This window comes from Solea solea, chromosome 8 (genome assembly GCF_958295425.1).
Source record: "Solea solea chromosome 8, fSolSol10.1, whole genome shotgun sequence".
NCBI classification, from domain to species: Eukaryota; Metazoa; Chordata; class Actinopteri; order Pleuronectiformes; family Soleidae; genus Solea; species Solea solea.
This window is the reverse complement of record NC_081141.1, coordinates 14081799-14094062: the sequence shown is the minus strand read 5'-3', so window position 1 is coordinate 14094062 and position 12264 is coordinate 14081799. Positions and strand designations below refer to the sequence as shown.

Genomic DNA, 12264 nt, shown 5'->3' with positions numbered 1-12264 from the left:
TTATTATAATCATTGTTATAGTAATTAGTAAGTTGTCATGTCATCAATATATTTTTTTAGAACGCATGTCTCCCTCTTCCTTTGAGTTCAGTGTCTTCTTTCCTCCTGTATCTGTTGTAACTATGGATACAAACTGGAAGCAATGACCAACGACTGAAACTTTCATTACTGTGAAGATTCTCGTGGTAGTCCTTTAAGTGCTTTAAGTACAAAAGCCTTCTTTAACTGTCAGGATCGTCTCATGATTTGCCTTAAACGACCAGCAGGTGGCGCCATCTACATTATCTGATGTCTCTGTCCTGGATCCTGAACGCCACAAGAACACGATATTACCAGTGAGCAGCAGGGGGCGTTAGAGATAAACAGCAAATGGCTGAAGGTGTTCTTTTGTCTCCCAGTGCTACTGCTATTTGATTACGACAACACTGTGTAGAACTAAATCAGACGTTTAAACGGATTCAGACAAGAAATTGAAAAAAAAAGAAAATATAAAGGGATGTAGAATTTTACAAACACAACATATTTGTTTTGATTCATCATCTTTTTTAACCTAAAAGGTTTTTGTCTTTTTCCTTCTTTTACCCTCCTTAGATTTTTTAATCTCTTATAATTTGTTCATTATAATCCTTCTATTCTTCTTCTTCTTCTTCCACCAGTAGTGATTTTCCATCATCACATGCTGGCGTGAAGAGGCTCGGAAGTGTATCAAGGAAGCCCCGCCCTCCTGTCCTCTGTTTCCAGGCAACCCCACATCCCTCGCGCCGCGTTACGTCAACAGGTCTGTGATCGTCGATCCTAAACTGCCCCGAACGCTTCACGTGGACATTAAAAACGAACGCTTGTGTGGAGATAATCTGAATAAATCAACCCAGGTGTCATCAGTGAAGGTGAGGACGGTGCTTTACTTTAAATAATCCAGTGTTAATGGTGATTTAATGGTATGTTCTGTGTGTGCTATATCATTTCAACTGGTTAATGTTATTTACCTGTTACTAACATACTAATGTCAGTCTAATGTTGTCTATGTCACTAACCCATACACTACCATACCAACCATATTACATGTCCTAGGTACTGGGCAGGACAAGTTAAAAAAAACAAAAAACAAAACAAAACTGTCAAGATGATTTTACTACACATCTATGTAGTATTCCTAAATAGATTAGATAGATAGATAGATAGATAGATAGATAGATAGATAGATAGATAGATTCCTAGGGGGTATATTAGGAATTACTGTGTGTAATTCTATATTCTGAGCTGCTCATTCACTCACTCTCCCTTCCTGCACGTACACTTGCCCGGCTCTTAAAGGCACTTCTGGTGGGCTGGTTCTGGCCCGCGGGCCTTATGTTTGACACCCCTGATTTAGTATGTTGTCTCTACCTGTAGAATAAAGGTTGTTATTATCATTATTGTTTTATAGATGAAATTCGTGGTGAGCTGCAATTCAAGAATGTTACCGTGTACAAAGACACTATTATTATTATTATTATGTCAAAATGGATTATTACACATTTTCCTTATTTTATTTTCATAATTTTCCTTTTCTCTCTCAATCTAACCCTCCCCCAGAGCGTGAAGATGAAACTTAATTCACCATCTGTGCTGTGCCTGTCACTTATTTTGCTTTACACCCATTCATCGCTGGCTAAGAAAATAGGGGGTGGCTTCGGGAAAATCTTCAGCTCAAAGAAGTTTCCTACATGGTACCGAGGTAACAGCCACACTTTCACCAAAACAGGCCACAAGAATAATCAGGGCTCCAGGTCTGTGGGAGGATACCTCAAACAGCCTGGACAAAACCCTCAAGGAGGCAGACCTGGGCAGTATCCTGTACAGGGATCCCCAATTGGAAGAGGTCATAGAAACCAGGGAGGTTATCCGGGTGGATATGTCAATCAAAACCCAAACAACAAAATCCTGAGCCCTCGTTATGGCGGCAGCTTTGGTTATGGAGGCTACGGTGGTGGTGGTGGCGGCGGCTCTCCCTTTTCCCACTCCGTTCAGGCAATGGGCGTCCATCCCCAAGATAAATCCAGAGGGTTTGGACGCAGTGGAGTCATGGCAGTAGCTGGAGGCGCTATGGCAGGAATGGCCCTGGGCTATGGGTTAGCAAGGTTCCCTCGCCCTCACTTCAACTTCCACAGCCCAGAGGAGGAATACTACTACAACCACTACATGTACAGGAGATATGGTGTCAGGTCCACTGATACCAATGACTACAGCAGGGACTACAAGTACAGCCAACCCACGGAGACCTATGACGACTTCATGGACTCATGCATGAAGAGAACAGACCTTCTGCCTGGGGAAAATCCAAAGCCCAACTCTGCCACCACTACAGTGATCACCACTGACCCTGGCAGCAACAGTACTGCAGCAGGAGACCACCTGACCTCTGCACCAACAAGTCCCAACCCTCTACAGGAGTCTGAAGCCAGACCTGACGAAGATGATGATGACACAGTCAGTATCGAGGAGATCGGATATCCCGCACTGATTGAGCAGATGAAGGCCAGGAAATGTTTGGAGATCTACATGGTTTACTCTGAAAAGTACTTAATGAGACAGAGTTCAGGGGTGCAGGGACTGAAGATGAGCCTGGGAGGGTTTTTATCCATGGTCAGCAGTGTCGCAGTGATGCTGTTGACCAGCAACTGACGCCTGCCTTGATTGACTGGAAAGCGATAAAGAAGAATTTAACTAGCGAGAGGACAGGAAGAGGTTAGATCATAATTGCTTCTTGCTCTTTGGCAGAGAGGGTCATTATCTGTGATCTGGTTAATTAATTAATTAATTAATTAATTAATTAATTAATTGAATGTGGTGGTGTCCATTAGAAATTAGCCATACGAATGAATGGAACTACCTTTAACTCAAGTCTCTATGTTTGAAAACATATGAGAAATCAATCTTTCATAAAACATTGTATTTACACTAAAGATGTGTCCAGACTTGTCTCGTCCATTTTGTCCCAGATGGACAAAAAGCACCTGACAATACAGTTTTTGCACCTGGTAGAGGTTAAAGTATCAGATATTCTGACACTGGTCTGCTTTTAGTAGACCGACCTGGACTACAATGGAGCTTTCATCACACCCATCAGTATCCCCCATCTCCCTGCTAACAACCCCACTGTAGTGATGTGTCGTTCGTGAACGATTCATTGAAAATGAACTAATCTTTTGTATGACTCGGGAGTAAAGAGTCGTCTCAGTGAGTGATTTGTTCATTTTCATGCAGTACTTTCCTTCGCCACATGATGGCAGGCAGCTGCATAAGCTCAGCCCGACAGGAAACAGAAATGATGAGTTCAGGAGTCACTCAACCGAGTGGTTTGTTCGTTCATTTTCATGCAGATCCGAGTCAGTAAGAAGAGTCGAACTTCCCATAACTACCCCACTGATTATGCAGACAAAGAGTAAGACTTTTTTTAATCCTGTGGTGTCTAACTCGCTCTAACTCGCACTTTAATCAAAAGCACTTCAAATCAAATCAAATAAATAACCTTCTCCCTTTCTCCTTCAACCATCTCTTCATTCCCTCTCAGACAGATCAGCGCTTTGCTGGCTGGCATCGACGCAGTTTGGTTTTCTTTTATGACTTCTTTGATAACATTTCCTTTCTCTCCTTCGAAGCCCTAGTAAGAGACCACAATATTCCACAATCTCACTTCTTCAGATATCTTCAGGCTCGCAGTTTTGCCTCCAAACATTTCCCAATCTACCCCAAGCCGCCAAACAAAGATTCCACATATGATTTGCGAAATCTCGATCCTTGGAACAGGGGTCTGATTTCCAAGGCATATAACATTATTCACAATATAGACCCTCCATCATACACTAAAACCAGAGAAATCTGGGAACGAGACCTGGGAATATCAATTCCTGATATTGTCTGGGCTCAACAACACAGGTTGCATTATTCCAATGACAGGCTAGCCAAAATATACCCATCTGTTCTCCCCACCTGTCCTAGGTGTGGCAGCCCAGTGTCACTGGGCCACATGTTCTGGTCCCGCCTTCCCTAGTTGATTTTTGTTTGTTTATCAGTTTTATGCAAAGCATCTCTCAAACCCAATCCGCTCACTGCTGTATTTGGAACCATATCCCCAGAAATACAGTATATACCACTAATGCTTAAAAGAGAGCATTAGCATTCTAATGAATTGGAAATCTAACAAATGCCCGTCCTTCAGGAGGTGGATCCAGGAGATGTTATCTCTACTCCAGCTAGAAAAAATAAGGCACACATTGAAGGGTTCCTGTGACGCATACACCAGAGTGCGGTCTCCCTTTGTCGAGTATGTGAAGGAGTTAAATCTGTAACGTGTCATGTTATTTAAATGCTTTCTCTGTTTGTCTGACTGGCCTATTGATGTCATGCTTCTGTAGTATCTCTGGATCTATTTTTTCCTCACTCATGGCCCAAGGGAGGGAAATATGGGGTTATGTGAATGCATGCTGTTTTCCTACTATTTCTGTAGTTACTTTTGGCTTAAAGAGAGTTTTTTTTCTTAATACTTGTCAGTATTGGTCTTTGTCTCTGGGTCACACTGTGATTGATTAAGTTTTATTAAAACATGAGACTCCTGAGTCTGAGCTGAATCAAGACAACATTTGTGCAATAAAAGCGATTCATTAAAAAAGGTAAATGTGTGGATGTGTGATTTTCTTAGACACATTGAACATTTTCTTATCAAACATCAATTGAGATTGAAGTTTTACATACCGTGTGAGATAAGTTTTAACGAATTATACTACACACCCAAATGAGATTCTCCTTCCTATTTAAATAAACATTTCTCTCTTGGGGGAAAGCATGAATCATGACCACCAAGTGCCAATAAAATGGGTAAAATGTAGTTTTTCTATTGCCAAGAATGATTTTAAACCTTACTTTGTGACTGAAACATAGTTTCTACCTTTAAATTACTGAATTTACTTCATAAGAGTAATATATGACAGAGTGTGGCCTATGAATTCCCTGCTGAAATACCCATTAAAGTCGATACAATGAGTAAAATGTAGGTTTTCACTTGCCAAAAGGTGATTAGAGCTCCTACTTTGTAAATGAAAGGTTGTTCTAGTCTTAACATGACTTCATTTAATTCATGAGAAATATTTGACAGACTAAATAACAGGAAAATAGAAATACTCCAACAAACATAGTACTGCAGAGTTTCATAAACACTGATGTTATGCCTTCAAACTAAAGCTCAGTGCAGTGTTTTGTTTCTCCAGAAAAGAAAACCATAAAGGTCATGGCTCACATTTGAGGAAGTGGATAAAATAAACGATGGTGCAGTGGAAATAAATTCACAGTCCCCCTCTATCTGCTCTATAGTCACCCAGCATTTCCAAATGTTTCCAAAATGAATCAAAGGAGAACACACATTGTCAAAACACAACCAACAGAGTATCTTTCAAGGAACGAGAACCAAGACTCCCCTGAGTCTGACCTGCATATATAAATCCCCTGGTAATCAGGCTGATGAAGTGCAGCTGTGGGAGAAGGAGAACACAGGTGAACACAATGGCTTCAGATTAACAACCAAACCAAACGTGTGACCTACATTCTCTGTGAGTTTCAGTGTAAAACTAAAGGTAAGGCAGAGTAAAATGTCACATCTGATGAAGATGATGAAGAATCATATGCAGGCTGTGTTCATGCTTCTTTGTGTTTCAGGTCTGAGGCTGTAATGAAGTATGAACACTGAATTAAATTCAGACGTGGAGATGAATACCACTGTATATTTATTGGAGGAATAAAAAGGAAGCTTGAGCACATGATGTAACACTGCAGGCTGTTGAAACTTTGTTAAAGCTGCATTATTAAACACATAAATATCCCCCACAACATCCCCACTATGTAAACACATCAGAATTATTGACACATTAACATACAATCTCTTCTCACCTCAACAAAGACAAAAAATCAACAGAAATGTTTTGTTGTTTTTTCCACTTGTACAAGATTTGGTATATACAACATTGTGTTCTGTTAGATAAAAATCTACTCATAAAAATAATATATAAAGCGATGTACTGAAAATGTCACATATACAGAGTAGATACAGTGAAGCAGGACAGAAAACCTATTAAATATGATGAATGACATGATCATATGACATGTACAGCTGCTCTGGTTCCTGGCCGATCATCATCAGTCATTGAAAGTATAAAAACACTGGACACATTAAAAGGAGAAGCGGGAATTTGGAACGTGATGCAGATTCAAATCATCACACAACACTGATGATAAACATCTGCAGAAGGTGTGCTTTCTTTTTCTGCAGATTTAGGCATGGGGTCTCTTATAGAGGTTAAATTGGTAAACTTCCTCTATTGGACTTTACACAGAGACTATTATATTATAATTGCAAGAGTAATACACTATATGGACAAGAGTATTTGGTCACACCTGTTAAGTTTTGAATTCAGGTGTTTCAGTCAGGTCCCTTATCCAATGAAGGACAATCTTAATGCTTCAGCATACCAAGATATTTTGGACAATGCTATGTTTCCAACAGTTTGAGGAAGACCCTTTTCTATTCCAACATGATTGTGTCTCAGGGCACAAAGCAAGGACTGTGAAGACATGGTTTGACTTTGAGTTTGGTGAGGAAGAACTTCGCACAGAACCCTGACCTCAACCCCAACGAGCACCTTTGGGATACACTGGAACAGAGATTGTGAGCCAGACCTTCTCGTCCAACATTAGGGCCTGACCTCATCAGGGCTCTGCAGAATGAATGGACACAAATTCAAATAGTAACACTTCAAAATCTTCCAAGAAGAGTGGAAGCTGTTATAGCTGCAAAAGGGGAAGCTGTATATGTATTTGAATACGTCATTAAAGTCCCTGGTGGTGTAATGGTCAGGCATCCAAATACTGTTGTCCATGTAGCGTATTTTTTGGTCACGTTTAACTCAAAACCAAAAATTGTCCTCTGTACAGTCAGGTCATGAGTTGTTTTTTGGGATTTCAGAACTGTCTTCAGGGCTGCATGAGAACCACCCAGTGTCCCATCAGCAGGGACATCAGGGAGCCAATGACAACGATGATACTGTTGTAGATTGGGCCACTGGACGCGCCAGTGTAGTACTCCATATCTCCAGAACCCTCTGGTTCATAGCCGCCCCTGGAGCCATAGCCAACACCCCCTCCATATCGTGGGTAGCCATAGCCCCCTCCATATCCTCCATAACCCCCACCATAACCTCCACCATAACCCCCACCGAAACCCCCACCATACCCAAGGCCAGGGCGGCTCAAGGCAGACCCCAGCATTGCTCCTCCCACGGCTCCTGCTGCGGCTGCCCCTGCTACTTTGCCAGCACTGGGACCACTTCTCTGGACCACTACTGGTCTGTAGACCTGACCACGACCGGCCCTGAAGCCACCTCCACCTCGGCCGAAGCCACCACGCCGGGCCTCAGAGCTGGATAAGAGTGTGGCAGAGAGCAGCAGGCAGAAGGCCAGAGTGAGCGGGACTTTGTGTAGGCCCAACATCGTTTTAATCCTGTAAATAGAAGACAAAGAAAAACATCAGGGGGAAATGTGTCACACAGGAGAGCTAAACCTGAAAAAGACAGACCTCCCATATAGAAATGTGACATAATGACACGCAGTTTATATCTTAAGCCACCCAAAGTGGTTAGCTGTAGGCAGGTTCCTATGGGCTTGACTCATAGGTGACTGTTTCAATTCCTCAATCACCAAGACTAGGAAGAGTCATGTAAAGGGTTTGCACATTTATTTCCACTTTCCGTACATTTCCATCCATATATATCCAAGCCTCTTTCGGATCAACAACACATAGAACTATTCACTCAATGATTTATAGATTTAACAGTAACAGTCAAAAAACCTTTTTACACCAAACCTAATACAGCTTCTAACGGACATGTCCACCAAAGCAACTTTCTAGATATTTCCCACCTATCCCTCTATCTATCATAGCTATCGAAAGTATCAACGGTCCACGGTACCCTTTATCTAATAAAATAGAAGTTTTAATAACATCAAAGTTCCACAATAGCACATTACTTTTCTTACATTTACCCAAAGGCTTAAGGCAAACTGTTAACTACTTTAAATGTTCACATATTACACTGTAACACGTAATCCTGCAATAATCATTTCAACTAACTGTAAACTAAATCAACTCAATACTGGCTCCTACAAGTAATATTGCCAAAATGTGGCATATACAGTAGCGTTACCATAATAAAAATAATATTAATGGTAATATAATGTATAACATTGTTACAACCACATTTTACATACAAACAAAGTGCTTGTATGGAAGAAGTAGTAAAATAAAAATCATTAAAACTAAACAAGCAGCTGTCTTAAAGGGCATGGCCACGCTAAAAAAATTATGAAAAAAATAAAAATAAATTTAAAAAAAGAAATATGCCTGAAAACAGAAACGTATGGTGTGTAAGGATGGTGGGTGATGATTTAAAAGAATCCTGGGATGTGATCTGTCTGAGAGGGAAAGTGTAGGCGATCTAATGGCTAAGGCTCTACCCCAGGGGTGTCAAATGTATGGGATGGATTTGCCCGAGTGGGGGGGAGAAGCGCCCTGAACAGACGGATTTTCTGGAAATTACCTCTGTGAATGGACAATTGACTGTCTACAAATGTGGCAAGGTCTGCAAAAACCCGACGGGTCTAAAGATACGTCAGACCAAGATGGGCTGACTAAGGAAACCCGTGGCGCAACGCACAGTGCCAATACCCTGTACAGCACCTGATGAGACGGAAGAGGATCCAGGCCCGGACGCTCCACACAGTGCCGCGAACCTCCAAGCACCACAGGCGCAACCCCAAAGCAGACCGTCAAAGCATTGTCGGATATTGTGGCCCACTGCCAACAAGGAGTCAGAGTGGCAGCTTATCCAGGAGGAGGCTCGCTTCAGCCATCTGCATTGGCATTAACACCAGTAAGTGGCAACACCCAACGAATTGCATGATCACCTTTGTCCAAGCAGGGGAGAAACCTCAACCCTCCAAGAAGACCCAGGGGGGCCTGCTCACAACCGCAAGGGACTGACAGCTCCTGGTTGACCTAGGGAGGCAGTTGTGATTTCCAGACATCATCGCAGCCACGACACTCCGGCCAGACATGATCTTGATGTCGGAGCCAGCAAGCAGAGGGCAAAGTATGCCAACCTTGTGGCTGAGTGCCGGAGGAATTGGTGGAAGACCTGCTGCGAGCCTATTGAGGTGGGCTGCAGGGGTTTTGCAGGCAAGTCCTCACACCGGGTCCTGGGGCTCCTTGGGATTTGTGGACTGCACAGGTGAAGAGCCATCAAAAACATCCTGGAAGCATCTGAGAAGGCTTCTGGGAGCATCACTGATGATGTGTCCAGGTTGCACCATGAGGTGTATTACAGTAATAATGTGAAACACTATATTTTTCAGTTGCAGACACCTGTATATGGTTAACTTAGGCATAATATTTTCGAAATTGAACTTATTTTTCTCAAGAAATTCCAGGCTGTTCATAATGTTTTGTAAAAAGATACTTAATTTAATGTAAAACAAAGGGAAAAATGTTGCTGTTCATAGTTTATTATGCTATTGTTTGACTGGTCCTGCCGACTTGAGATCAAATTGTGCTGAATGTGGCCCCTGAACTTAAAATGAGTTTGACATCCCTGCTTATGTCATAGACTGAGCAATGACTACTCATGGCAATGTATATTGTATATTACATTTGTGCAGTGTTTCTCAATCCTGGTCCCCGTCCTCACTGTCCTGTATGTTTTAGATGTGTCCTAGCTCCAACACACCTGATTCAAATGTTCAGCTCATCAGCAAACACTGCACAAGCCTGATAATGAGCCCTTTATTTGAATCAGGTGTGTTAGAGTGGTACTTTTCATACCTTTTTCCAGAAATGTAATCCCATCAGTTTCTAATTTATTAAAAACTGCAAAACACTGCTGTGCCTTTATCGCTCTTGAACAATTTAGAAATCTGTCCACAAAAGAAACAATTCACTTAAATATACATAAAGATATGTGCATATAAAAAAAATAATTATCACCTTAAAGTGCCCTTTTCGTGTTCACACAAAATAGATCCAAAAAAAACTTATTCTTTTTAGGGGTTTTGCTTGGATGCTTTATTAAATTGTTGTTAAATCCTAAATTTGAGTGTGTTGGAGCAAGGACATATCTAAAACATGCAGGGCAGTGAGTACCAGGATTGAGAAGCCCTGCATTAATGTGTGTGTTTTCTCTTGTTCGGTAACTTGATGTGAAATTATCAGCTGCATCTGAGGAGTAGTGAAAGAACTTTAGGAAGTTTAATGTATAAAAACACATAATTTAGGACACAGAACACATAATGACTTCTATCAAATCAGTGAAGACTTGTTGGGTAAAAAGTGAAGTAAATGTCTTTCATACTGTAGATGCACTTCAGTAATTACACTTGTTTACAGTCACTAACTCCAACACATGAACACACTGATGGGATGTTCTCATTGCAGCTTTAGTCCTGCTGCGTAGTATTTTTACGTCTGTGACAAATTAAGAGCCGTACAGATAATGGCTCCTAATCCAGCTTTAACACACACATCTTACACAACACTGCTGCAACACATGGGACATCAGATTTTCTAACCTCTGATATAAACATTGTATAATATATTCTGAAACGGTAACAGTCTAAAGTTTAAAGTGTTTAAATGACGCTAACCAACTTGTCCACTACAGGAGAAACACCTACCACGTAGATCCTAACGCAACGGCATTAATTATTATATAATAACAGCCAGAATATGAATATCTGGTCACCAGTGTCAAAAAAAACAAACAAAAATAAACAATGAACCCAAGGATTATGTATGATTATGAAATCAATTTACAAAGACGATTTTTAAAAGACGATCTTAGTTTTACAAACACACAATTCAGTTTCTTTTTTTAACTCTAGTTTGTATTTTTATTTCAGTTAACAAAAATGTTTTTTCAATTTGACTTTTCGTTATTTTGTTAGTTTTTTCGTGAACTACAATAACCTTGTCTCACACTTTTTAATTTAGAGCAATGGTTCCTGCTCCAACACACCTGATTGAAATGTCAGCTCGTTATCAAGCTGCGCAGAACCCTGATAACGACCTTTCATTTGAATCAGGTGTGTTGGATCTAACACGTGGGAGTTTCCCTCTGGATCAGAGCTGGGAAACACTGATTTAGAGTGTCCTGTTCTTCAATCTTTAGAATGGAATCTTTAAAATAGGGTTATAAGAAAAACCCATGCGGTCATAACATACGCTCTAGTCACCATTTAGGCTACTGTGCTGTCAACAAACTGCTCAGTCTAATCTGTGTCCTCTAACAAGTTCAGATATAATTACCCCGGGTCACTTAGTTTGAGAATAATCCAGTTACTGTCATGTAACAGCTCCAGGAGCTCAGAGCCACAGATGAGATAACACATTTTCTTTATGACCATTTCAGTTTGTGTCTCTCTGATCTGATTACCTGTGTATTCATGTGCTTTCTGTTTATCTATTAATCACCTTAAAACTAATGATGACCCTGAATATGATCAGGGAAACAGTTTTAGACTGACCCTTTTAATTGATTTTATTGTTTTATTATTGGAATGTTTCATCCTTTCTGCACTATTGTTTTTTTATACGTACATATACATATATGTATATATATATACACATACATATATATACACACAAATATATACATATACATATATATACACATATATATACATATATATATATATGTATATATATGTATATATCTGTATCTGTGCCGCAAGTAACAAATGAAATGACACAACACAACCAATAATAAATAAAACCCTGAGAAAAACAACAAACAATATTGAAAAACATAATTTCAACCTGGTAAAAAAAAAACGTTTTAAATCTGCTAATATTAAATAAAGAACACAGCTTAATGAATAAAAAGGGTTTGTTAAGTTGAACCATCTCACCTGTTGCGTGTCTGTTTGTAGAGAAAGTGAAGCGGTGCAGCAGGTCAGACGATGCTCTTCCTCTCAGATTATGTCTCCTCTGACCGTGTGTAGGGAAAGCGTGTTTCAGGGCCAGACTGTGATGATCCTCCTCCTCCAGACAAGCTCAATCAGGTGGAGTGGATCATTGACTCATACTCACTCATTGGCTGAGTGCACGGTTAAGCTGCTCTACCACTGACATCACACATAAATACCTGTGTACGTGCTGCTAATTTTGTCTGAATTATTGAACCGCTC

General features: G+C 40.6%; 2 protein-coding genes across 2 annotated transcripts; one reads left to right on the top strand and one right to left on the bottom strand.

Moving 5' to 3' along the window:
* The first annotated feature begins 670 nt into the window (after window positions 1-670).
* On the top strand, window positions 671-4643 carry LOC131464157 (RNA-binding protein FUS-like). The gene is made up of 2 exons (XM_058636505.1): window positions 671-887; window positions 1576-4643. Exon 2 carries the CDS (start codon window positions 1585-1587, stop codon window positions 2662-2664), a length of 1080 nt encoding a protein of 359 aa, XP_058492488.1. The 5' UTR covers window positions 671-887; window positions 1576-1584; the 3' UTR covers window positions 2665-4643.
* Window positions 4644-6792: 2149 nt separating this feature from the next.
* sprn2 (shadow of prion protein 2) lies at window positions 6793-12123 on the bottom strand. The gene is made up of 2 exons (XM_058636406.1): window positions 11986-12123; window positions 6793-7528 (listed from the first exon to the last, which is right to left on the bottom strand). The coding sequence occupies exon 2, from the start codon at window positions 7516-7518 to the stop codon at window positions 7003-7005; it is 516 nt and encodes a 171-aa protein (XP_058492389.1). The 5' UTR covers window positions 7519-7528; window positions 11986-12123; the 3' UTR covers window positions 6793-7002.
* Window positions 12124-12264: the final 141 nt, after the last annotated feature.

What these genes read in the sequence shown, in the direction of transcription:
- LOC131464157 (XM_058636505.1), top strand. Translation starts at nt 1,585, where the DNA reads ATGAAACTTAATTCACCATCTGTGCTGTGCCTGTCACTTATTTTGCTT.
- sprn2 (XM_058636406.1), bottom strand. Translation starts at nt 7,518, where the DNA reads ATGTTGGGCCTACACAAAGTCCCGCTCACTCTGGCCTTCTGCCTGCTG.